Consider the following 25,652-nt stretch of genomic DNA (forward strand, 5'->3'; position numbering starts at 1 on the left):
TGCATTATTTGCAAGTTCATACATGAAGGCAAAATCCTTCCCTGGGATATGCTCACAGAGAACCTATTATATTAATAGCCCAACTAATAACTAATCTGTTACAATAACCCAAAATAATCCATCTGGGACATGATGATGCCAGGTGGAAGCTGCTTGGAGGGTTCCATGTACAGTGTGTTCCACGTGCATTATGGCAAAGGCCCTTTACTTTCACCCTGACCTCATCAGCTCAAATGTCAGTGGATCAAAGGGCCATTAGCTATACTAGTCATGCTTGGAAACTAGAATGATGGTGCATTTACCTCAAAAAAAAAGAATTCAGAAGAAAATGTGCCTCTTGACTTTAAAACCACTCTCTGGCAGTATGATTCCTTGGCAACATCATTCCTTCTTTGGCAGTATTTGTGGAAAAATGTAGAGGAACAGAATGAGTTATAGTGATGCTAGCAAAAAGAAGACAGAACAGATTATAATGTCCTGTATTTTTCTACCACTTTATCATCTGAAGAGCTCTAAAGGCTTACAAATAATTGTTTACAAACTAATTATTTGCAAAGTAATTATATGGAGGTAATTATCTGAAAAATTAGAATGGACAAGCAAAGCTTAAATTTGGTTTTGTTTTACATAAAGGGAAATTTGAGGAGAAAAAAAATCAAGTCTAAACTGTTTAGGTCTAAAACCTAATACCTAAAACTAGAAACTTCCATCTTCTCTTGTCCTTTCAAACAAAAAAAATTAATATTCACAGATGTGGAGCACTTTCAGCTATATAAAGGATGGCAGGGAATTCATATTGGTAAATGACATGACCTAACATATTTTGAGGTGAAAGTGTCCCACTGTGACATCATCTTCATTGTGGAATTTAAGAGTGAAAAATTATGTATTCTGGATACAGCTGTGATTATTTGAAGATGAATTTGCAGGAAAATTCCACCTATTTTGGATGCTGATTCCAGATAAGAGTTGGAGAAGATTCACTTCTCTGGGCTTTCTTCATTTCCTCACTATTTTGATAGGTGTCCACTGATGTTTCTAGGTCCTTTTCTGCCAATGACCCCTAAGCTCTGACAGGCCTCCCCAGCCCAATTTAGTTCTTCCTCTCCTGTATACAAAATGGTGCAATTTTTACAGAAGTTGTTAACTTCTAGTAACTTACAGATAGCTCTTAACTATCTTCTGCATCGCAGATCCATAAAATGACTGGCTTACATTCCAGAAACATTAGTCCTTCAGTATAAAGCTAAGCACCCTGAATGGGGAGCTGGGATCTTAAAAAACAAAGCCCTCTGCTCCTAGAGCTCTTATGGCATTTCATAAAAGCAATAATCCATCTTATGCCAAGCAAGGATTCTCTCCCACAGACCATCTATGTGGTTTCCATCTGCACATTAATTGGAAACTGCTTGGGGTAAAAAAGTATTTATACGTTTCGAATTGCAGCTGTTCCCATGCTCTGGCAAGGTGCAAGGGAGCTCTTTTCCCACAGTCCAGCCCTCCAAGGAGAAACCACAAGCTGACTGCAGAGCTGGAGCACTGAAACTCTGGGGCATTTGGGTGGTATCAGCTGGGCTGAGATGGAGCAGTGTGCCTGTTTGCTCTTGGGCAAAGGGCTCTCTGCTGGGCACACTCCTGCCTTCAAGTCTTCAGCAGTGTCTCCTTCTCTCTGCCACCTGTGGTTGAAGGAACATGTATTTTATATTGTTTATGCCAGGCATAAACATCTTTAATGCCCCCAAAACTGACGCTGATGACTTCCTTCAGGCACATAAGTCTTGAAACACCTGGGAGAAACCTAAAAACACAGATGAGAACCCTCAGCACAAAAACTAAGCTGAAAGGCATCAGAGGGTGAGCAGACAGAGCACTTCTGTCTTACTCAGACCCTCTCTGGAAACTGGGACTTGCCCATGCAGAAAATTACAAGGACCCTGAAGAACAAAAATGATAACAGGTAGATAGGCTTTGCATTGGTCTTACCAGGAATGGTCCAGCAATGGCTTACACTCAATCCGTTTATCAAAACAGCTTTTCCCATGTGCAAGGGCTAACAGCTTTGGCAATATTAATCCTCAAGGAGCATTCACAGAGCAGATATAAGGAAGATTTTACTCAAAAACTGCTCTGGCATCTTCTCACTTAGGAAATGATAGGCACAAGGAACTGGAGAAGGGGCCTAGATGGCCTGTATCCTAACTGGAAAACTGTTTTGCAGACTTGCTTTCTGTGTTGATATTCCTTGCAAACTCATCTTGGGATCTGTAAAAAAAAAAAAAAAATCCCCAGCATTTATAAAACATCAGAGCAAGTTTATCCATGACATGAGAAACATTCCATGGGTATTATTTTAGCAATGGATCCAGATGGTGATCTACTGCAGCTTAGTAACCAGAAAGATTTTTATGCTGCTGTGAGATAAAAATTTTCCCAGGTCTGAAGTAAGAGGAATTGACTGACAGTCTCTTTGCATCAAATAAATGATGTGAACAGCCAAATGGAATATTTATTTTTATCATTAAACGAGTCAGCAGGTTAGTTTTAATATAATGTAAATGCAGGTTTTATGGAAGTGATAGTACATAGCTAAATGCTATGCACCAGTTTTCCATTGCAACAGGGATTTCACTGCAATGTACTTAAAGCCCCATCCTATGTTTCAGCAGGGCTGAAAGCCTGCTAGTGCTTTGAAAGGATGAAAGCAAATGAAATTGAATAGCAAACAAAAAAATCCAGACTTGATCAGTGATGATGAGAGAATTCCAACTGGGTCCGCTTGGGAGCAATGATCAAGAATTAAGGTCTTGATTTTTTTTTAAGCTAACAAATGAAGCTTCTTTATTCTACTTAAATGGGATAAGAAAAGCCCTATTAAAGGGAACTAACAGTTGTACTAATCTGCAAGTCACATCCCTATTGGCCCCAGTAGGGAAAAAAAAGGAAAGACTTCTAAAAATGTTTAACAAAACCCACAGAAAAGGAGAAGAGCAAGCGATAACTCTAAAATGCGCAACTTTGTTTCTGTGGAAGAAGAAGAAATGTCTGTTTTCATAACTGAGTGAAGAGGCAGGAGCACGAGGTGCAGCCCTCATCCTTTTGTTCCAGCCTTGGGAGTTTACAGTCTGCAGGCTGGCTGCAGAGGGGCTCTTGCCAGGTGTATGAAGGTGGCCTGGGGCTCAGGGTTTTGCCTTTTTTTTTTTTTGTTTTGTTTTGTTTTGTTTTGTTTTTTGGCGGTTTTTTTGGTTTGTTTTTTTTTGGTTTTGACAGAGGATTTGATTCCCCCAGGCACCTGCCTTACCAGGATTACTTGCATTTCTGGCATGACTGATCTCAGCAGGTGGCTCTATGAGGGCAGCGTGCCCATTCCTGGGCAAGCCAAAATATTGGCCCTCTCTGCTGTCACATTGGCAGCCTTTAATGCATGCTCATCTCCATATAAGTATTGCTTAGGCTCCAGATTTGGCCAGTTGTGAGATTACTGTGCCATCTGTAATCTGTACCCTCTCCTGAATCTCTGGCTGGCTCGCTGGCTAAGGGGATCTTTCAGCACTCCTGCTGTATCTCCTCCACGTCCATGTGCTCTTGGTGGCACCATTCAGTGTCACTGACTTGACTCTAGCTGACAGGGAGAGCAATAGCTGTGAAGATGTGTCAACATCCCTGGCTGCCAACAGCCTGAATGCATGCCCAGGACTCCTCGGGAATTAAGATGTGGCTTCTAAATCTTGTGGCTGTCTCTGCACAGCCCTGGTGACCTGTGCTGGCTAGATTAGTGACAGAGTAATGCTGTGAGGACACTTTCCCAGGGCTGGTGGACTAATCTCTCAGCAGGGGAGGAGAGAGAGGAATAGCACGAGCAAGATAAGAGAGAAGATCCCTTGGCAAATGTGTAGCAATGAGTCAGGAAGGAACCATTGGTATGAGAATTGAGGACAACATGCCCTCATTAGTTTAAGACATAGAAAAGACAGGGGGTGGCATGGGATGTGCAGGGACAAAGGATAAGACTTCGCCCCACTGTAGAATTACATAAAACAATAGTTCAACCAGAGTCTTACTTTAGTCTTTTTTTCATATGGACCAAGCAAAGCTGTGATTTGATAACCAAATTACAATTTTGTCCTCATCTCAAGTCAGTGTTTAAATGCACGTGATGCGGAAGAACTCTCAGTAGGACCCTGAGCTCATTAAGAAGAGAAGGCTCAAGGGGAATCTTCCCAATCTGTAGAAACAGAGCAAGGCAGAATGAAGAACCCAAAACCTAAAATACAACAAGTATTGAAACACAGGAAATCCAATTTATACTTTAGAAAAATGTATTTACTATGAAAGTGGTCAATCACAAGAACAGGTTGCTCAGAGAAGTTGTAGAGTCAGCATTTCTGGAGGTATTCCAAACCCAACTCCATGCAGCTTTTTGCAAAGTACTCCAACTGACCCTGCTTTGAGCAGAGGGATTGGGCTAGATGGGCTCTAGAGAACCCTTCCAGCCATTTATTCCCTTTATATCCCCAATCTCATCATGGATTCAAATTGCACCCTGTTGATGAGACCAGTACAGCTCTTAAACTCCTGCTCAGCAAACACACCTGAGCTATCCCATGGAGATGCATGTTTTCACATGAAGTTCACAAATCCTCCATGTCTTACACTTTTAGGTAAACATCTGCCCCTAAAATTGCAAGCTACAAAGTGCTTCCTGACTTGCTGTTAATCATTGCATCAAACAGAGCAGCAATGAATTCAAGGCTAAAATGGGGGGGTCTTTCAATGAGCCTCAGAACTTCCAGCTGCTGCACACAAACCCCATTAGTGCAGAATTGTGACACAGAATAATGAAGTAATTTATCCAGGCTAAAATAGGTCAGAGTTTTGACAGTGATTTCAGTGAAAGCGTGGTGAGGTCCTTTGGGTTTGGCTATATTTTTCAAAGAACCAAACCTGATTCCTAGTACAAGGAAGCATGCCCAAGTTACATGGCTCTTTATTTTAAATAGAACTTCTTTTTAATAACCTGGATTTAATGTGTTTTACAATATATTTATTATCTCACACTGTGATATTTTGTAACTTAGATTTTCAGCTAACGAGTAGCTCATCTAATGAAAATAATGATTTTTTCATGCTGTACTACATGGAAACTTAAAGTATTTCAATTAAACAAACCACCTCATTAGTGTGCCTTGATAACATAGTTGAGTTTTCTTTGATATGGTCAGAAATATCTAGCATGCTTTTGGGATGCAATCAAACTCTCCAATAAACTTGTTGCTAAAGACAGCTGCCTAGCACCATGTATTTCTTGAGCAGTCAAATGACCTAGTTTAGAAGTGTTTGAAGCCATTTTATACTCTGGAAGGAGAACAAATTAACCTTGTTTAACAAGTAGTTTTCAATTTGTGTTCAAGCACTCTTCTGCACTCCACCATCTCCAGAGCAGCAGCATGGCCTTATTTCATCCTTCCTCTAACATATCCTATATACTTAATGCTACAGCTACCTCTCATCTGCTGCATGAACCCTAGGAGGGGGTAGTGTCATTGCATTCAGAATGCATTTGAAGCCACAAGTCCTGTTATCTGAAATCTGCTTCAGGGTTTTTTTGTACTTTATGAAGAACTAAAAGAAAATCAGGGCCACTGTCACCTTTCACTCAGATTTATTTTGCCTGTTCCTTTGAAAGGCTTGTTCAATTGGATATTGCCAAGATAGCAGAGGAGCTCTGCAGTAAAAACCCAGCTTTTTGTTGAGACAAGACCAAACTGATCTTTTTTTGCAGAAGACTTCTGCGGCTGCAGCTAATTCTGTTGGGATGTGGGGTCAGACCTGTGGCTATTATAAATCAACATATCTCTGTTTAGTGAGCTGGTTTTTATCAGATGAAGATCTGGATTCACATTTCCATAGTTTCTCTGAGAATGAGCATTTCTGGGTAATATTCTTTCTATAAAGCGAGGTTACATTGAAGTTACAGTGAGTTGCTGCCTTTTAGGCTCTTCCCTTGAAAAACTTGGTTCAGATTTGTATCTCATTATAGGCAAAATGATTTGCAGAAAATATCACTGATTGTTGAAAGTAATTAGCTAATCTCTCATCAGCTGCAGTAAACCATACATTTAACACTAGGTAGCTTCACCATCTCTAAGTATTCACTATAAAGGAAAAGCAGGTGAAAAGCATTTAGTCCATGTGCCAGCTCACCTGTACTAACCTTTCCTGTCACTCTACTCTTTTGTCAATTCTTTCAAATAGGACTTGAGTGTGGCTTTTCATCACTGTGAAAACCACAACAAACAAGGAAGCTTTTCATATGCAAAATTTAACTGGTGTACTGTTACATTTGGGAAGCTACATGATATCGCCTCATCTACATTCTTTCTCCCTCAGCAGCAAAACTAAAGTGGACCTTGTTAGTTTTCTATTCTAGTTAACTTTGATGCCCTCTGTTCTCAGCAGATAAGGTCTTCATCCTGCTGCAAAGAAATATTTACAGCTAACATGCAAGCTCTCATCTACCTTTGCCTGCCTGTTAGAAATCCTAAATTCTAAGATTAATGTAAGTTGGCAGTGTCCTTTTAATCAAAATTTAATGCTTGTCTTCAATCTCCTCAAAGCACTTAAAATCTAGCAGCTTTAGAAGGGAGAAGGGAATCATTAGTGCTGCCGTCCTCTGCTTCCCAGCAAGCAGGAGGTTTGACCATGGGGTGTTACAAAAATGGGAGTGTTGTGTTGCCCTCCACAGAGACCTGTTTGAGATCAGCCTGTCCAACTTCTGCTCTTTCTGCTGCTCACAGGGAAGAGGGTGCAGAGCAACCAGAAAATCTGCTCAAGAATAAGATGAAGCCAACAGTTTCCTTCAGAAGTTCAGAGTAGGCCCTTCTTTGCACCTGCCATCTCTGTGCAGACAGGTACTAAAATTCACATCTGACTGTGTCAGAAATGCTGCATTCAGCTGTCTCAGCTTCTGTCACAGGCATAGCTGCTGATCAGCCAGTTAGTCTGGGATGTTCATAGGGGATTGGTTTCCATTGAGCCATTCTGATTCCTGGACCTGTGAGAAGCCAGGCTTGCAGCTTGGCAGCCAAGTACTTGGAAAGCTGGCTGTGAGCTCCTCTGAAAGTCTGGCCTTAAATCTGCAAACATGCAACTCAGAAACCCCCATAAGGAGCAGCCAGTCTGATGCCAAGCATAAGCCAAGTTCATCACAGCTTCATGAAAAAATAACACCTTCTGGGATTTTTGCAATGCACAGCAAAGTACAGTGTTGCAGAAATATTTTGTAGGCAGCTTTCTGTACAGTAACCTGCTGCTCTGCAGGCATGGCTACCTAACATTTCTTTCAGCACAGTGTCACATCTTATGTTCTATCACTGTGATGCTTTATGATTTAATATGCTCTGTTGTTTGCTTCTCAAACCATTTAATTTTTCTTCCAATTTCCCTTCAAGCAAGCTGATTTTGCATTATTTCTTTGTTACAAAACTTCATAAATGTAGAGGTACATGGGTACCTCTAGGCCTTAATTGTTTCCTGCTGAATACTGATAAAAATGTATCTGGACAGACAGATATTTTAATGTGTCCCTAATTATTAATGTACAGTTTAGGTTGTACCTAGCAAGGAATATCCAAAGCCCCATGTGCACATATTTGCTTGCTCACTTTCTCTCTGCTTCTCTCCTTTTGGTATCTAAAGTGTGTAGGATTGTTTTGGGCTTTTACCTTTGGAGAATTTGGTTCAATCTGACTTACACTGTAAGCAAAATTGAATTGCAGGAGATCATTCTCATTATTGGAAGTATTTGCCTAATCTTTAGCATTTACAGCCTGGTCATTACCATTTACAGTGCATTACAGTGTTAGCTTTTAAAGTATGCTCACAGCTCGGCAGCACCTTGATAGTTCCTGCAGTGAAATCTGGTGTGAGGGGAGTGTATGCTGCATACAATAAATACAGAGTGACAGTCTGAAGGGCAGGAGACTTGGTCCAGTGAATGTGCAGTAGATCATTGTTTGAAGGTGAATAATTTTACATATAGCTAGCTATACAGAACACACATCCAAAGGGATTCTTACCCTCATGCCTTCTTGAAGAATGAAGGCATTTATGGAGAAGTAGGGTAAGGAAACACAGGGAGAAGACAGGAGACAGCTCATTCATAGACAGTGCAAAGATATGGATGCACTTAACTGAAGAGGGAAGAAATTATGCTTTCTTCTCTCTTCACATGATGAAAATAAAAAGTGATCAGGATAGATTTCTGTTATCCTCTGGGCATTAAAAGCTTAAATGCAAAATGTATGACTTATTATATCTAGCCAAATCTTAGGGGTAAATAGGCAGTATGGGGAATTAGTTGTTGTTAATTGGACTTCTGAGCTGAATTCCCAGGGTGCTGCACTGCCAGCACATCCCTTTTGTTTTAATATTGAAACAGGGAAAAGCCAGTTCTATGATGGATTCATTCTGCTGTAGAACAGCAGAGCACACTAAATCATCTTCTTCAAAATAAGTTACATTTGTTGAATGTAAATATTTTAGGGTTAATTTCTGCATGTACTGGAAAAGGTATTTGTTTCTCCATTGAGAATTTTGAAACTGTAAAGTAAATCTTCAAGTAGCATAAATTGCCTAATTTTTCTGTAATATTTGAAGATATGACTTGCTGCTCCTTAAGCTACTGTATTTAGATCACATTTTCTATGTAGCTTGAGGCAGTCAGTTCTGCTGCTGGTGTGTTGAACTCTTCTGAATTCCATGGGAGTGAGTGTGCTTTCAGTGATACTAACAAAATGTGCAGTCTCAAAAATCATATTCCATATTGTTTTATCAACACTATACACAGTGTTCCTTTAGAAAGTTTTAAAAATAATCACAAAAAAAGCCCCAAAAGCCAAAGATCTCTCATAGATTTAGGAGACCCAGAAAGAATGGTCCTTGCATCAGGCTTTTGTTCTAGCAGCCCATTCCAGTCTCACATGCTGAAAAAATTGATAAAGTACAAATCCCCAGAGCCAAGAAGAGGCCACAGGTCACACACCTCCTTTAGCAGCCTGTTGTAGTTGATACTCCTTGCACAGCTAATTCTCACTGGTATAATCCAAAAGGTAACTGAGAAAAACAGGCTTCTCTTGCATGTCTGACTTGGTAAAACATCATGAAGAAATGTTCCTAGTGCTCCTGAAGTGCTCAGAAGAAAACCCAGGGAAATGTTTGTATGAATTATAAACTTCTCAGAGAGTTGAAGCAGAAAAACCTTCCTGCAGTAGCTTTAAATCATTAAGACAAATACATATATATTTTTTTAAAGGTACACTAATGCATTATTGACCTTTCTTATTTCTTTATCTCTCCCCCTCATCCCTGTATGGTCAACATTTGCCATGGTAGGTAGCCCTTCCTATTTTAAAGAACAAAGCAACAGAAAAATGTCCAAAATTCCAGATCCCTCTGACACTTAACCTCTTACTCCGTGGTTTGGTCTCAGTCAATTCAAAGGAGTTTTCTTGTTTATTAGTCTTGAAATAGAGTCTAGCCTATACCTTTCTCACCTGTTCATGGGATCCATGTCAATTTATGGCAGATGGGTTTGAATAATTTATTGTGGAAAGGGGTAGCTACACCTAATATTTGGTGTTCACTACTCTCCCAAAACTTGTGCAAATAAAGAATTGTACTTTAATTCTCTTCACAGAGTCCCTAAGATTTTATTAAATAATAATATCAATTAGGTTTATTTTATAACAGGGAAGTTGGACTTAAACCAGTTAGGACTAGTATTTAGGGAACTAGATTGTTAATGTACCTGGGCGTTAACACTGAGTGACCTGCAGACATTACATTAAAGATACCCAAAATCATGGTCAGCACCACCAGTGCCCACACGACTGATTACGCTGCCCTTAATTGAGTGATTGACCCAAGTCTGCCACAGGAAATTCCAGCAGTGAGAGTGCTTTGCCCCTTTGATCCCAGACACAGGCACATCCTCCCTCTAAGGCAGGGAAAATTCAGCTATGCCCCTCACCTTGGGTGGCTGTGGCTGGGGGAAGGAGCAGGGTGAGGTGATGATCACAAGCAGCTCTGGAGACATTTCCAGTGTGAGATGCCTACACCATAGTACACACTGCTGGGGAAAGATTGCCTCTGTGTCCGTGATGCCTGGATGGTCAGAAGGCTTAGACATGAGAAGCAGACAGGGTTTAGCTTTATTTGGCACAAAGGGTGAAATGCAGTTTTCACAGCCTGGAAGAGCTGCGCAGAGCCCCTTTGTTTTTCCATTTCTCTGTGTGGAAGATGCATGGCCTGGCTTATCACAGCTGCACCAGGAGAACTGACACAGGGGATGTTGTAGGCCAGAGACCCTGACTTCAGCTTGGGGGCTGATGAAAAGCAAACGTGAGCTGTCACCATGAAGAATTCACATCTCAGCTGCTTGTGCTGCCCACGGGCTCAGTACCCTGCTCTGTCTTAAACACTTTCCACAGAGGAGGGCGAGTGCACACAAAGCCTGTTTAATTAGGCGTTGTATAGGAAGGATGAACTCTATCCCAAGTGAGATGGAGGATTGCATGTCTTCTCCAGGTGGTGAAAGTATTTCTTTTCTTTAAGGCAGGAGAAAATAAGCAGGTGTGAGAATGGGACCTACCTGTATTGGTTTTAATCGGCAACTTTAGGCAAACTCAGTGTTCTCATCAGAAAAGGGGAAAAATAAACAGCTGAGCACTGTGATTCATTTACACTTCAAATATGCTTTGAGTTGGTTATTCCTCAATTAATCAAATAGCTGGTGTATCCCTAAAGTAGTATAAAGTGACACGCTGTGTGAAATCAATTTTCCCTTCCAAAATCATTAAATTCAGTAGCCTGTGACTACATCCCTGCTAATTCTAGTACCGGTCCTTTCATCCTCCATTAACTTTGGCACGCCTAACAGGCTGTCAAAAATAATTTCCCAGAACGTAAATAATTCAGAAATTAAAAATTAATAAATAATAACAGAGAGCTACTGGGAGATAGACTGGGTCAATTAGTCAGCTCTGCATTCTGTTTCTTCGCAGCAGGGGGGCAGCCACATTCGTTACTAGAATCTTTCCTCCGATTCCTAGGTCTGATTTACGGCTCTTCATTACTGGATCCAGTCAGACACAATTACCTCCATCACTATCTCAGTTCCTAACTTCAAAGAAACACACATTTTCTTGTCTGCTTTTTTTCTCCTTGCAGCAGCCTCAGCTTGACGTCCCTGGAATTTCTTCCACGCGGACTAATTAATAAGACTTTGACTTATCATATTCACTTCTTTTCTTTGATGTCCTACCTTAGTCAATCATCCTATTTAATTAGAATTTCAATGATAACTTTACTTATCTCGTGGCTAGATGTAAATTAAAATAACGGGATTTTAATTCTCTTTCTTACAGGGTTATGACATTTTTGACAGAAAAAGTTTCAACCCAAATACGATATTATGTACTTCCTATGCTAGGACTGCATTCCACTAAATTGTTTTTCCCTTTGCTACAAAATAATTTTGCTTGTTTAACAAGCTCCACTGAAATGGAAATGAACTACAGCTTCTCATAACGTAATTTGCACAGGTCTGTGTTGTGGAAGGTTATGTTGATAGAAATTAGTATAATCAGGTTGCGACACATGCCACATATTTAACAAGGAAAGGGAATGAGATTTTTAAGAAAAAAAAATCAGCTCTGGAGAGACAGTAGAGCTGAGGACCTCTTCTTTCTCCCCTTTCCAACAGCTGCTAATACTTTTCCAAGCTTTCTTACTTCCTTTCCACATTTATGGATCTAAGCTTGTTGGTTGTATCCAAGTGGCACCTGAGGTTGGATTCTGACTTCAGTGAGGCATTTCTAAAATACGTACTGACACACTGTTCATGGAAATGGTATCCTGCCTGTGACTTAACAGGAGCACCACACCTCTCAGCCACCCCATCTTTTCCTCTCTGCAGCACCCAGTATGTGCTTGCCCACAGGCTTGCTTTCCTTCCCATGCCTCTTAGAGTTTGCCAGTCTGGACTGGTACAACAGCAAGTGAATATCAGTGAAAACGTCTCATTTTTTAATTGAAGCTTATTGTGGAGAAAAGCCCTACAGGGATCCATGAAGAGAAGTTAATGGGGCAGTGGAACCCTCCTGGGGCCTGGTAGACTCCTGGAAGTGTACAAATGTGTGAGGAAAGTATATGGGAATCCAGCCAGGCTTATCAAGCCTTTTGCCTTTGGGAACTCTCACTTGCACTCTGTTGGAACTTTCCATGTGACCAAGGAAGTTGTCATGCACATAGATAGGGGCTTTCAGTAAAAAGAGAGATCAAGAGAGGACCATGTGGAAAAGAAAGAAAGGATGGTCAACATACCAAGAACTGGTCTTAAACTGTGAACAAAGCGTCCTTCTGATGCATTAAACAGAATATGGTGACAGCCTCCTGGCTGGTGCAAAATATATTCCATTCCTAAACTGCCATCAGAGATTATTATCCTTCCAATTGGATGTGATGGAAAAGAGGTTTACAGTTTTGCACTGCCGATAAGCAAGTACACCCTGAAAGCCAGCCTCCAGTTTTCTCAATGAAAAGGCCCACAACCTCAGGTGCTATGCTTCCACTGACATCCTAGAAGGGAAAAAATGGATTTTATAGGATGCCACTGTTACTTTTCCACCCTGTTGGGCTGTGCATTTGCTAATCCATCCCCTTCGCTACATTCAAGGAAAGAAGAAAATGCAGAAAGAGTTAATGAGACATGTTGGATGTGGAAAATGACTGCTCCCAAAAGAGACGTTTTTGGTCCTGTGAAGAGGTAGGAGTTAGAGAGAACATGAATCACTTGACTAATCTGTACAAAATGGGCTTAGTGAGCTTCTCCTTCAAATCTTATCCCCACATTAGATAGCATTAAACCAGTTGTCATTAAGCTAACATTTCCAGATGCTCTGGTGAGCCATTTGCCTGATAGCCCTGTTCCTCTTAAGAAAAGAACTGAAAATGCTTTAAAAACGAGGCCAGTACATCTGCAGAAGCAAATGGCTGGAATTTAATTGGCAGTTTCTAAAACTTACACAGATCCAGTTTAGAGCCTAAGTGGGGTAAATTCAAAAGCGTATCAATATTATTGTCAATAATCAGTTACCTGTTGCACTGACAACATCTAAACTATTCTATCATAATTTAATAGTGTTGTTCTTTAACAATTGGATTTTGTTACACTTTTATATTTAGGCACGATTATTTAATCTAATTTAATTGGCTTTCTTATTCCCCTCAGGGTTCTGGGCCTAGAAAGTTCATGTTAAATACTCTAATTGCTCTGAAATTTACTTGTCTTCTAAAATATGCTCCTATTTTAAATATACCCTAAAATCTAGTTCATACATATTTTCTCTTCTTTCATGAATTAAAAAATAATTCTGTTGTCCATGATTTGCACTTAAAAAGAGTCAATAATTAACTAAAATAATAATTATAGATTGAAAACAGGGAGGATGCAGTACAACAAACTGTGAGTTACATAAATAAGGCCAGGAGCACACATCAAAGCTTTCTGAGCACCTGCTAATCTCCAGAAGCAGAGCTGAAGCCGCTAACGATGGCAGCAGCAGCACCCTGCATGCTTAATGTGTGGGTCTCTGAGTTTCACCGTGGAACAGTGCTCAGGAGCAAAAGAGCATCGGGGGCTCACAGACAGTGGGGCCAGCCCCATCCTCCTTGCAGATGGTGATTTCCCATTGATGCTGCATGGAGATTTTGGCTGTGCGAGTCAGCATCAATTATGGCAGCAGCCACAAGGCACTCACACACACCGTGAGAAGGAGGGCTTGGTGTGGCCCTGGGAGCACCGCCACGAAAAGTGTGCTCTAAAACCTCTTGGTCTTTCATGTGTCAGAGCCAGGTGATGGGGTGGGATCCAGATCCATTAGTAAGGTCACATATGGATAGCAGAGGCCAGATGCTGATTTCAGAACACAGAGGTGGCTCTGCTTGTCAACATGCTCCTCAGCTTGGCAGGGACCAGGGGTGGGATGGGACTGGTGGGATGGCAGCTGAAACAAATACCTGGGAGAAGGGAGTGTTTCTCCTTTCCTTCCTATCAACACAGTGTTTAATGAAAAGGTGAGGGGCTGCCAGAGGTATCTTCTGTGCATTTAGATTTTAATGTGGAATGCTGTTTCTGCCTACTCACAATCCATTTTACAGTCCCTTAGCTCTGGCTATTTCTGTTCTTTTCTTATCTCAGGCGTCTACCAAAGGCTATTAAATAGATGTCACAGAACATTCTGAGTTCAAAGGGGCCCACAAGGATCACTGAGTCCAACTCTTAAGCAAACGGCCCATAGAGGGATTGAACCCACAACCCTGGTGTTGTTAGCACCATGCTCACACCAACTGAGATAATCTAAGGTCCGAAAACGTGACCCAGCTCAGGACACTTGGGTGATGCTGACGGATGAACACAGGGAGGAGGTATTAAGGGAGAGTTTCGGTGCCGCTCAGGAGTGAGGGCATCTTGAGGGGAACGGAGCCTGGCAAGGACAGCCCTGCAATGCTCCAGGCAAGGCTTTTGAGGGATTCTGCAGGAGGAGCCTTTCCTTGTGGAAGTTCTGTGTAAGACACACGGTTCCCAGGTGTGCCAGTGTGCCGGGGGAACGCCTGTATGAGTGACTTGTAATTCAGAGTTCAGAATAGCAGGATGGGGAATGGCTTCTGGGCCCACAGCTGCGTAATTACCACAAACACAAACCCTTCTTTCCCAGGACAGAAGCCGATATTTTACTCGAAGAGTTTTTCAGTAAAACACGCAATAAATACAAAAGGCCCGGCTCCCGATCCCGCCGCCGAGCGGCGCCCCGCCCCGCTGCAGCCGTACAACATGGCGCCACCTGGCACCTCCGTGCCGTACAACATGGCGGTGCCTACTCCCCACCCTGCCTGGTAGACGGACTCCAGTGCGCAGGCGCTGCTATTACTTCCGGGCTCCTGCGCCCCGCTATTACAATGTTGACGCGCGCATTTCCGCTTCCTCTTCCGGGTCCGGCGGCGCCAGGTATGGCGGGGTCCGACCGAGGGCTGTGGGCGCCCATCCGCCTCCATCCGCGGCCCCGCGGGCGGCGAGCGCGGTGCGAGGCCCCGGGCGGCTGTGGGGACGGACCGGCGGCGCTGCTGCTGCCCGCGCGCGGGCTGGAGCGGGGGGCGGAGAGGCCGCGCCTGCCGAGGCCTCCGCGGTGGGGCTCCCGAGTGGGGCCCGCGTCTGCCGGGCCTGCGAGTGAAGTTATGTTGAGTATAAAGTACCGAGCTGCTAAAGCTTGAAGCAGTTCCTTAGGAGAGCGTGGCACAATCCAGGCAAGGCCAGGATGTTTGAAGGGTGTTCAGGTTGGTTTCGGTGATTCTTCACTGCGGATCGCTTCGGGCCCGCTGTGACGCGATCTGTAATGCAGTTCTGCTGGTGTCGCCGGTCAGCAAAGGCTTTCGTTTTATTTGTATCGCATCGGCAGCTGCTGGTTCACATTGCCTCTGTACGGGAGATCGTGTGAGATGTGGATCCCTGTGTGGGCACCGAGCTCTTAACTAGCTCCGCTTTGGTTTTCACTTTTTTAGGGGTGAAAAATGGTGCAGCGCCTGACATACCGCCGTAGGTTGTCCTACAACACAGCTTCCAACAAGACCAGACTGTGAGTAAGGCCGTGTGTAAGGAAACTCCTGTTGTACACAGGTGGTGCTTCACTCGGATTGTTGTGTTCACTGAGTGGTTTGTGCTGTGCTCAGGTCCCGAACACCCGGGAACAGGATCGTTTACCTCTACACCAAGAAAGTGGGAAAGGCCCCCAAGTCAGCATGTGGGATTTGCCCGGGAAGACTTCGTGGTGTGAGTATAATTGCAAACACCTAAGGGTGTCTCTTCAGGACAAAGAGCCTTTCCAAGTACACAGTGGGCCTCTTTATTGACCAATTCTTGTTGAAATAACCTTTTCCTTTAAAATATTCAAATCGAATGTTGTAAAGTTTACTGGCAAAATAAACTTTGGAAGCTCAAACTTTTTTTAAGGCTCTCGGTTTGCATTAGTATTAAGTATAAACTCTTGGTTTAGAAAATATGATTTTTTTTTTAAACTAGACGGGGCAATTCTACAGCAGGTTTAAAAAATGTAAATTGGACCTGTTAGGCTTGCAGGAGCAAAGGGTAAGCCAAGTTTATAAAGTATTTAGAAAAAAGGAATTAATGTTCTTAAAATATTTTTCTTCAGAATGTTTTTTGAAGTAACACCATTGGTTTTAACAGTTAAGGGAGTGCTTGAGTAATGCTGATCTTTGAGCAGTTCCTGTCTTAAAAAAAACCAGTCTTTTTTATAACCAATTTTTAATGACCCTCTTGTTGAACCCCTGAGGTGGAATGAAAAGAGCTTGGGAGTGCTGAGGATGGTCCATGCACTGAGCTGCGACCTCGGTCACTTTTTAGCATCTTGAATAGTCAACTTGAGATTTTGCTGCCTTCTTTTTTAGTTAGCCATAGGAAGTGATGTTGGTTTTTTATGTTGCTGTCCCATGACGCTCTGGTTGATTCCTTGCTGTCTGTAGGTGCGTGCAGTGCGCCCCAAAGTTCTGATGAGGCTGTCAAAAACGAAGAAGCACGTCAGCAGAGCCTACGGTGGCTCCATGTGTGCCAAGTGTGTCCGTGACAGGTAACTGACACAAAGCCAGCTGCATTCCTAGGATTGCTTCTTACACCATTTTTACATCTCTCCCAAACTTCGAAGGCTTTTGTCTGACACTGGTGTAGGGAGATGGAGAGTGTGAGTGTGGGGCACCTCAGACAGTGATGTGTGGGATTTTTGTCCCTTGCATTTGAGGGAGCTCCTGTGTGGAGACTTCATGTTCTTCAGGATTTCCTACTGCACTGTTGCACTGATACTAAACAGTCTGCTCAGGCTGGATTTTTATCTTCTGTATTGACTGCCCATAGTAAAGATTATTCTGTTCTCTTGTCCTGTTTTGCCTTATGCAGATTTAATTGAATTTTTCACTTTTTCGTAGTGTTTTGGGATTCACAGGTATTACTTGTGTGTTAAACAGCTTTATGTGGTTAAGCTTTAAAATGGCCTTTGCCAGGCCTCACTGAATTCAGTTTTATTGAGCAGCAATTGCATATCCTATGCTTCCTTGGCACATTTGAGGAAAAACATGACCTTGAGTGTGTCATCTCTGTGAAGGGTAAACAAAGCAGATCTCTGGGGTCAGCAGTCTAATGCCAGGTTTTTTTCATCTGTAGCGCCAGCATTATTTTTCTTTTTGGCATGTGTAAGTTCTAAGATAAATTACATTAGGCACCACTGAAGATGAGCTGTTACAGCTGCAGAGCCATGTGTTAAAAGCCACTTTTTTTCTGAGTGTTTTCCCAAACCCTTCATGAACCTGATAGGGAGTTTCTAGAGCATCAGTATGCTTTATTCTTACTGTGCCTAAGCCAGAAATTACAGCCACCTCCTTTCCTGTATTGGTCAGGTTTTCTCTTGCACCTGCTTAGGCATCTACCTGGTGGCCCTGCATGTCTTCCAGAAATAGTCATATTTTGGCACGACTTGACCTGCTAGGCTTTTATCCCTGTTGATGTGCAAGGAGCTTTAATCCTGACAGGGAAAATATTCCTGGTTTTGATAACTGGATGCACGTAGTTTCCTGTACTTCTGAGGAAGGGAGCTGACCACGACTCGTCACACCAATTCTGACTTCAACAGAATTAAATTAATTCTCCAGTTAGGAGTTCTGCTTTTTGCCTTTGAAGTTTGTGAGGATGGTAAATTTTCCCATGTTCAGCCATCAGGTATTACCTGGCTTGCCTCCAAGCCACCTACCCTAAATTTGCAGGTGCTGTAGGCTGCCATCCCCAAACTGCTGCATTCACACAGTGTTACTGTCCCTGTCTTTGGCTGCTGGCAAGAACAGCAGTGGGTTCCCTTTTTATGGAATTGTGGAGCTAACACCACATGTGCAGTGAATGTGGGAGATGGCAAAATTAATTGTAATTTGTCTTTTGTGTTTGTACTTCAGTAGGTAGACACATATACTAAAGTAGTTTTTCTTTTCCAGGATCAAGCGAGCTTTTCTTATTGAGGAGCAGAAGATCGTTGTGAAAGTGTTGAAGGCACAAGCACAGAGCCAGAAGTCAAAGTGAATCTATTTGTAGTTTCAGCCCAATAAATGAAATCTCCACTTCTCTTGTGTCCTGTCATTCCATGTGTGACTCAAAGCTGCTAGGAGCTGCTGCTGCTCACAGGTTGTACAGTGCAGAGCTGGGTTTTGCTGCAACAACCTGTAAGTCAGGATGCTCTGTTCAGTGCTGCCTGCTGGAAGGAGGTCTGGTTAAACATGACTTTCAGCTCAGGCTCAGTCATGTAGAGGGATTGGAATATTCAGCAGTGCAGGTTTTCTTTCAGCAGCTGTTTTTGAAGTCATTGGAGGACTTGGCTCAGAAGAAAATTAGGACTTTGAAAAAGAAGAGCAAACAGAAGAGGACAGCTGGTGTAAGCTAAGGTAGATATATTTTTTAATTGTATGTGGTATTAAGTGAGGGTGGAGAGAATAGTCTTAACTTCTCAAAGCCAGTGCTGTACCCACCAGACAGTTGCCTGCTGCTACATCTGGATCTCCTGGAAGAAAGCTGCAGCTGCTGTATCCTGTGGGGTCTTCCTGGGTCAGCAGTTACAGGTACGTTACCAACAGAGCTCCAGGGTGCAGCTAGGATGGACCTTTAAAGGCTTTCTGGTTTAGAGTAGCAGTTTGCGCCGCTGGTATTGAAATTTGAACCAAAGTTTGTTGGTTTATCACCAAGGATATAATTGTAATGTAAAAAGTGAAAATGGCTTTTCTTCATTCTGTTTTGCAGAGAACTGTAAATGTCTGTCTGAGGGTGTGCTAACACGGGTTAATTCTTGCTTTGCCTGTATGCAGTGGTATTCCTCAGCCCCAGCTCTAAATTTTGAACTGCTTTTAATATCTGACAGGCATCTATTTTTACCTGTTTTTAACCAATAACCATTTTTTCAGAAAGGTATTGTGCTCCCCCATGAGAGTAAGGAAGGAGGAGAAATAACAACTGAGCACACAGGCTTACTGGGAACCTTGAGAGTGCCACTTGGAGGGGTTTCTGAGGTCACCTGTGGAGTCTGCTCAGGCTGTGGCTCACATGTGTGCAGGTCGCTCCTGAGTGCACGCTGCCTTTTTACCCTGCCTAGCTGTGTCACCTGTACAGTCAGCCAAGGGACAGGACAGCAGGCTGAGTCAAAAAGCCTTCTGGTGGCAGTGAGCTGGTGCTTTGGGTGAGGTGCCTGGCAACCCTCAGCTGCCTCCTGGCTGTGACAGCAGGAGGTGGCTCTGGTGCAGGGTAAGTGACTTAATACTGTGCACGGTGAAAGGAGTTGTACCTCCCTGAGGATTTCTTCACAAGAGTCCCAAGGAGTTAAAATAATTGTCAATATTCTCAAAATGGGTAAATGTCACAGCTTGAAGTATGTGAAGCGTTTCTCAGCTCAGGTGCAAAGGCTGTAGCTCATGAAAGGAGATTTTGAGACTAGTATTACTGTTAACATTTTTGGGTGCTGTTGCTATAGTTACTTTACAAGGTTAACATTTCCTTAGTTAACTGTCTTACTGTTCTAGTGCAAATTTTAGTACTTTAGCATGCTGGGAAAAAAAAGGCAACTAAGGCAGGTGTGTGGAGGCTGCCCCTGTCTTGCATTAAAGGCTGTGAGATTCGAGTTTTCCTTCAGGCTTTTGGAAAGAAGTGGAGATGGAGGGAGAATAATTTTGGAATAATGAGAGTAAATGTCATAAATGTTTGTTGATAGGCACTGCAGAGGAGATTTTTCCGAACAGGAAGGGTAAGACTGAAAACAGCTAGTTGTAAATGACATTATTGCACTAGAAGGCAGCAGTTACAGCTTAGGAGAAGTGTGCCACTGCAGGCACAAATCAAAGCAGTCCTTCTTAGGCAGTGTGTCAGTGAAATGGTAACAAGCCCCGTAGTTATTTTAAAATCAAGCAGTTGGCTGCAGTGTAGGAGTGGGGCAGGCATTTGGGGAAGGGCTGTGCAGTGGGAAGTAGGCTGGGTGAGTTCAGCTGGTGCTTGTGCTTTGGAACACACTCCTGTAACCTGGAGCTGAAGAGTTCTTCCCTTGCCTTAGAGAGTCTTCCACTCAAAAAGGGAAGTTTTTCTGACGTGCTGCCTCGGTGCCGCTCTCCAAGGCGAGCTGAGGGCAGAGGCAGGAGGGGCCCGGCTGGGCTGGGCCGAGGAGGTGTGTGCACCCTAGAGCAGCGTGTGGGATGGGCTGTAACACCTACCCTGCTTGCTCTGAGCAGCGACTGCTGTCATGTGCCTTTTGCTGCCTGGACTGTGTGCAGGGGTGACCTCTGCCTGTGGGTCACGATGGCCACCGCATCCCATGGTGCGCCTGAGGGGCATCCCAGCCCCACGCTCCCCTGCAAACACAGGGACTGGGGTGAGGCCGATACGGGACTCTGCCTGCCCCGGGTCCGCATCACGCCAGCCCGACTGTGCAAACTCACACCGGGACCTGGCTTCTCCTTCCCCCCGCCTGAAAACTGCATCAGCACAGCGTGTCCAAAGGGTGCTCCTACCCCGTGGCAGGGGCTGGGCGCCGGTGTCCCGCGGGTGACGGGCGGGCGCTGTCCCGGGTGACGGGCGGGCGGTGTCCTTAGGGACGGGCTGGCGCTGTCCCGGGTGACGGGCGGGCGGTGTCCCGCGGGTGACGGGCGGGCGGTGTCCCGCGGGTGACGGGCGGGCGGTGTCCCGGGTGACGGGCGGGCGGTGTCCCGCGGGTGACGGGCGAGCAGTGTCCCCCGAGGGACGGGCGGGCGCTGTCCCGGGGCGGCCACGTGGCTGCCCAGCCTGGGGGCGGGGCCTGCCTCAGGCCACGCCCCCTGGCACGCCCCCGCCCCGAGCCGGTACCCAGCGCCGACACGTCAGGGCTGCCGGGTCCTGGCAGGTGAGTAAGACGGATAAACCCTTCTCCGGCGGACTGACGGCGTTTCCATGTCTTTATTCAGACAAAAAAACCCGCTATGAATCTGTCATTTAAGCCTGCTCGCCGGTTTCCAGTGCTTTGTTTAGTTTGTCCCTTTAGGACGGGATCCGTTTCCCCTGCCAGGACGCGGCAGCCAATTTCCGTTTCCGCCTTCGTGTCGGTGGCAGCGCGGCCGCGGCGGGAGGCAGCGGAGGGCGCCGGCAGGAGCAGCGGGGCCGCGCCGCCCCGGACCGCACCGCGGCCATGGAGACGCTGTACCGCCTGCCCTTCGCCGTGCTCGAGTGCCCCAACATCAAGCTGAAGCGGCCGAGCTGGGTGCACATGCCCTCGGCCATGACCGTGTACGCGCTGGTGGTCGTGTCCTACTTCCTCATCACCGGAGGTGAGGCCCCGCTGCCGGGGCAGCTCCCCCTCGGTCCGTGCCGCGGGTCCGGGTCCGACCGCCCGTAAAACACGAGCCTCGGGCATCCCCAGCGAGCCCTTGGTGCCGGGGCGGCTCTGGCTGCTGCCAGTCCCAGCCCGTGCTTGCTTTCCCCGCAGGAATTATCTATGACGTGATCGTGGAACCTCCGAGCGTGGGCTCCATGACAGACGAGCACGGGCATCAGAGGCCGGTGGCTTTCTTGGCATACAGGTAAGAGCAGGGCCCTGTTCCAGCAGCGGCGTGCTGCAGGTGCCTGAGCTCAAGGGAATAAACCCAACCCTTCCCTTCCCTTCCCTTCCCTTCCCTTCCCTTCCCTTCCCTTCCCTTCCCTTCCCTTCCCTTCCCTTCCCTTCCCTTCCCTTCCCTTCCCTTCCCTTCTTCTCTGCAAGGCAGGAGTTGTTTTATATCACTCTTGGTTCACCAAGAACTATTTTTTGGTTTTTACAAAAACCCCACCAAACCAGCATTGAAACCAGTGGAACTCAAAAAACTTAGTCCTAAAACTTTTGAAAATGAAAGGTCTGTTAAAAAGAAGTTGTTTTGGGCTGGCGGTACTGCTTTTTCTTGCTAGTCAGGTTGAGCTTTATACTGGATGCAGATACATTTTTGTTGCAGAATATTTAATGTTTGGGAATCTTTTGTTTCTTACGTTTTAAACTCCAGTGTACTTGGGATTCTGGTGGGGAACATTGTTACAAATGTGTAACAGGGTCTTCCCAGTGCCCTTGGCTTTCAATCCCTTACTGAAAATGAGCTGGAGACTCCTAGTAACAAACTGGTCTGAAGAGATTAAATCTGCTTTTGTAACTCGGGGGGAGGAATCTATGTGTGTGGAAACAAATAATGATTTTTATTAAAAGTTGGTTGAATCTGTGAGGTCTGTGACATGGTTGATGTGACAGATTTTGGCTTGGACTAGATGTGTGCTTTAGACTGGGTTGGATTGTTGCAGTGTTGATGAATCAGGTTGCTGCAGGGGGTTAGCACTGTCATTTGTCAGGGTAAACAAGATAAACTTGTTTGTTTCCAGGGTATGAGGCAGTAATGATGATCTTTATTCCTCTATGGCCATCCACCGTAGTTTCATCAATGCCAGTTTTATGAGGTTGCTATTTAGGAGGGTGGGAAGATGGCTCAGTGACTGTGGGAAGCAGGAGACTCGTGGTCCAGGTGCAATATTCTTTCTGCATCTCAGCTCCCTCCCTCTCCATCCCTTTCCACTTGTAAGAAGGCAGTCCAGCTGTCTGGGCTGACAGGGAGCCCCAAGGAGCACCCCAGGCTGGTCCCTGCAATGGATCCATGCAGGCTCAGCAGAACATCCTGCAGGATGTGTGCTGGAACAGCAGGTGTGCTTCACGTGCTGCTGTAGTGCTTTGAGTGGAATTTGTCCTGAGAGGAGGATTGAGGCAGTCCTGCCTAAACGTGGGGATGGAAGTGAAGAGGTCGTGGTGCCGTGCCTTGGGATCATCCGAATAACCAGGACCTCCTTGGAGCTGGGTGGTAGCTGATGGAATGCACACATATGTATAAATCCTCCCGTGTGCTGCACTGGGCACCTTGCAGACTCTTAGTTCTGGGCATAAATTGTGTAGTAAAGTCTTGATGTAATTATATAACGTTCTCCTACTTGCTTTAGTTAGAAAGTCAGCCATCAAAGTTCATCATCCTGCGTGTTTGTACAGCTAAAGCCTGTTGAGTAGCTGGGGTTTGGAATGTAAATTATTTCTTTAATCTTTTTCTGACTCTTTTCACCTTTTTTTTTTTCTCCTTTAGAGTAAATGGACAGTACATTATGGAAGGCCTTGCATCCAGCTTCCTCTTCACAATGGGTGGCCTAGGATTCATAATTCTGGATCGATCCAATGCACCAAATATCCCCAAGCTGAATAGGTTTCTTTTGCTCTTTATTGGATTTGTTAGTGTGCTTTTGAGCTTCTTCATGGCCAGAGTTTTCATGAGGATGAAATTACCGTAAGTGATTTGTCTTTCAGTCTTTTTTGTGGCTTGTGTGTGCTGTGTTCAATTTAAGACTAACAGAAAATACGGTGATCTTCAGTTTGAATAGAAGTTCTTTTTTCACTGCTTTTTTTGGGTCAAGCTACCTTGAATGAGGTGGGATGCTTTGGGAGCCAGCTTCTCTAAGTTCACGCTGTAGTTTGAAAAGGGTGACAACTCCTGGTATGTTAGAAAATGTGATTAGTGAATCTGACTTGCTCAGTGTACCTTAAAATTCATTGTCTGTACTGGTCAGGTAAGTAGCTACAAAGTAGAGCTTTGAGGAATATGGAACTGTTGCAGTATTGTAGCTTTCAGGCTGTGCAAAATCCAAATGCAGGTTTTCCAGTTTCCCTCCACCCTCTCTGTATTTTTCAGTCTGTCTATTTAATTTAGAATAGCTGAAAACCTGATCTTTAGAGGTACTTGTAGGTAACGTTTGGAGTAGCTCCATGAAGTGTTGAATTAATAGTGACAGTCATTCTTCTATTCTTAAATACTATTTTTGGCAGCATACTTAAAAATATTTGTTTCATAACACAGAAGTGATGGGTTCCCTGGCAGCAGCTGTCTGGATAGGGACCTACCCTATATTTTCTTGCTTCATTGATGCTATATGTTTTTTTTTTCTTCACTGAGTACATGTGTGTCAGTACAACAGTTCTCATTCTGAAATTCATGAAAAGAACAGGGCTTCAGGGAAATGGAAGAGAAAGAGACAACAGATTTGTGTGAAGTGTCAGAAAAGATCAGGTTGTATTGAATATCGTAACACTTGTAGTTTGTGTGAAGGGCATACATAAAGAACATTTCTTAGGGTATAATGTGGGCTTCAAAAATTCCAAACAATTACCAAAGTTGGATTAAGAACATGCTAATGCATTTTCAGTGTCATTGAAGAAAATCAGCTTAGGAAGGAGTGTGTAGTTAAGATGGCCAAATAGTCTTGATCAACAGAGGCTTTTGCAGTCTTAAGTTTTAGTTTAAGATTGTATGTCTCTTGATTTTTGAGGAGTGCTGCCTATGTTTGCTAACTTTTTCTCTAAATTAATTTTCTTTCTGTAGGGGCTACTTGATGGGTTAGTACCTCTTGTGCTGTGTGAAAGTTCGAGCTGAATTTCCTCCTCTTCACCAAGTGTTTTAAGAAGAAACAGCAAGAAACAAATTCCATAGTCACCATCAGCAGCAGAGAGACCTGGCCATGAGAAACAGCTAGGGAAAGAGTGCTTTCTCTGCAAACAAACTGCCACTACCAGTGGCTGATCTGTAGTTTTCAAGCAATGTTTTGTCATTTCTGATGTAGAGCTTTTGAAAAAGAGAAAGTTATATAGCTGAGTATTTCTTTTGTATTCCATCTCAGTGTGAAGTAGAGAACCTACCTTTAGCTCTACCTGAAATGAGTATTTGCCATTAACGGTTCTTTGTTGCAGGTCTGTCTCCTCTTCCCTTACTGGGACAATTATGTATGTGAATCAGAGAAGAAACACTCAAAACGTTGATTTCCAAGTTGTAATCAGAAAATCAGTAACTTTGGATGCTTAACAGCCAGAATACAATGAGTCTGAAATTATTGTGAAGGCATCTTTGGCCTTGATATTAATGCTCTATGTGAGCAAATCCAGACATGAACTGGGAAGGGCAAACTGTATGAATGTGCATTTTTTTAAAGAAAAAGTGTACAAAAGGAGCCAAATAAAACTTATTTTCTAAAAAATTATTTTAAATTTTTGCAACTTGTAAGGATTTTTCTTGTTTGCATGGACTGTTCTACATTCAGACATGAGATGCCATACCATGACCACATAATTTCAACTTTGTTTTTCACTGTTGGATAATGATTTTTTTTTTTTTTTAGTATCAGGCACAGGAAACCTCATTTTCCATGAATTTGTACTGTATGTAAACAACATGCTGTTATCAGTAGCCAAGAACACTTCTGAAGCTGCTGCTTTTTTGTGTGAGGCAAAGTTCCAGATTAATTTGTCTTAATTTTAAATGATTGAATGTTTCTGAAATGTTTCATTCAAGTAATGTATTGCATTTTGGGGGAAGGAAAGATCCCTCTGAATCACCATAAATGTCTTTTTTTTTGCAATCTATATGTGTTTGAAGCTATAGTGTTTTAACCAGTATAATAATGTAAAGTAGAAAAGTTATTTATTCCTGTAGTTGTGAAG

The 25,652-nt window shown here is 43.8% G+C and overlaps 2 protein-coding genes and 1 long non-coding RNA gene across 5 annotated transcripts in view; all 3 read left to right on the plus strand.

Moving 5' to 3' along the window:
* LOC135298960 (uncharacterized) overlaps positions 1–14,790 on the plus strand; it is a 167,866-nt gene extending 153,076 nt beyond the window's left edge. Inside the window, exons 3-5 of one of the 3 annotated variants that reach the window (XR_010361008.1) lie at positions 6,795–6,908; positions 11,424–12,823; positions 14,258–14,790. This is a non-coding gene — a long non-coding RNA (uncharacterized LOC135298960). Of the gene's footprint in view, positions 1–6,794; positions 6,909–11,423 lie in introns of all 3 variants that reach the window. The other 2 variants (XR_010361005.1, XR_010361007.1) reach the window with 2 other exon arrangements.
* A 190-nt stretch (positions 14,791–14,980) lies between these two features.
* Positions 14,981–18,229, plus strand: RPL34 (ribosomal protein L34). Its single transcript, XM_064417184.1, has 5 exons — positions 14,981–15,064; positions 15,616–15,689; positions 15,784–15,883; positions 16,594–16,697; positions 18,103–18,229. The coding sequence occupies exons 2-5, from the start codon at positions 15,625–15,627 to the stop codon at positions 18,185–18,187; spliced, it is 354 nt and encodes a 117-aa protein (XP_064273254.1). The 5' UTR covers positions 14,981–15,064; positions 15,616–15,624; the 3' UTR covers positions 18,188–18,229.
* A 2,968-nt stretch (positions 18,230–21,197) lies between these two features.
* On the plus strand, positions 21,198–25,199 carry OSTC (oligosaccharyltransferase complex non-catalytic subunit). Its single transcript, XM_064417185.1, has 4 exons — positions 21,198–21,438; positions 21,597–21,690; positions 23,254–23,451; positions 24,541–25,199. Exons 1-4 carry the CDS (start codon positions 21,300–21,302, stop codon positions 24,557–24,559), a joined length of 450 nt encoding a protein of 149 aa, XP_064273255.1. The 5' UTR covers positions 21,198–21,299; the 3' UTR covers positions 24,560–25,199.
* Positions 25,200–25,652: the final 453 nt, after the last annotated feature.

This window comes from Passer domesticus, chromosome 4 (assembly GCF_036417665.1).
Source record: "Passer domesticus isolate bPasDom1 chromosome 4, bPasDom1.hap1, whole genome shotgun sequence".
NCBI classification, from domain to species: domain Eukaryota; kingdom Metazoa; phylum Chordata; class Aves; order Passeriformes; family Passeridae; genus Passer; species Passer domesticus.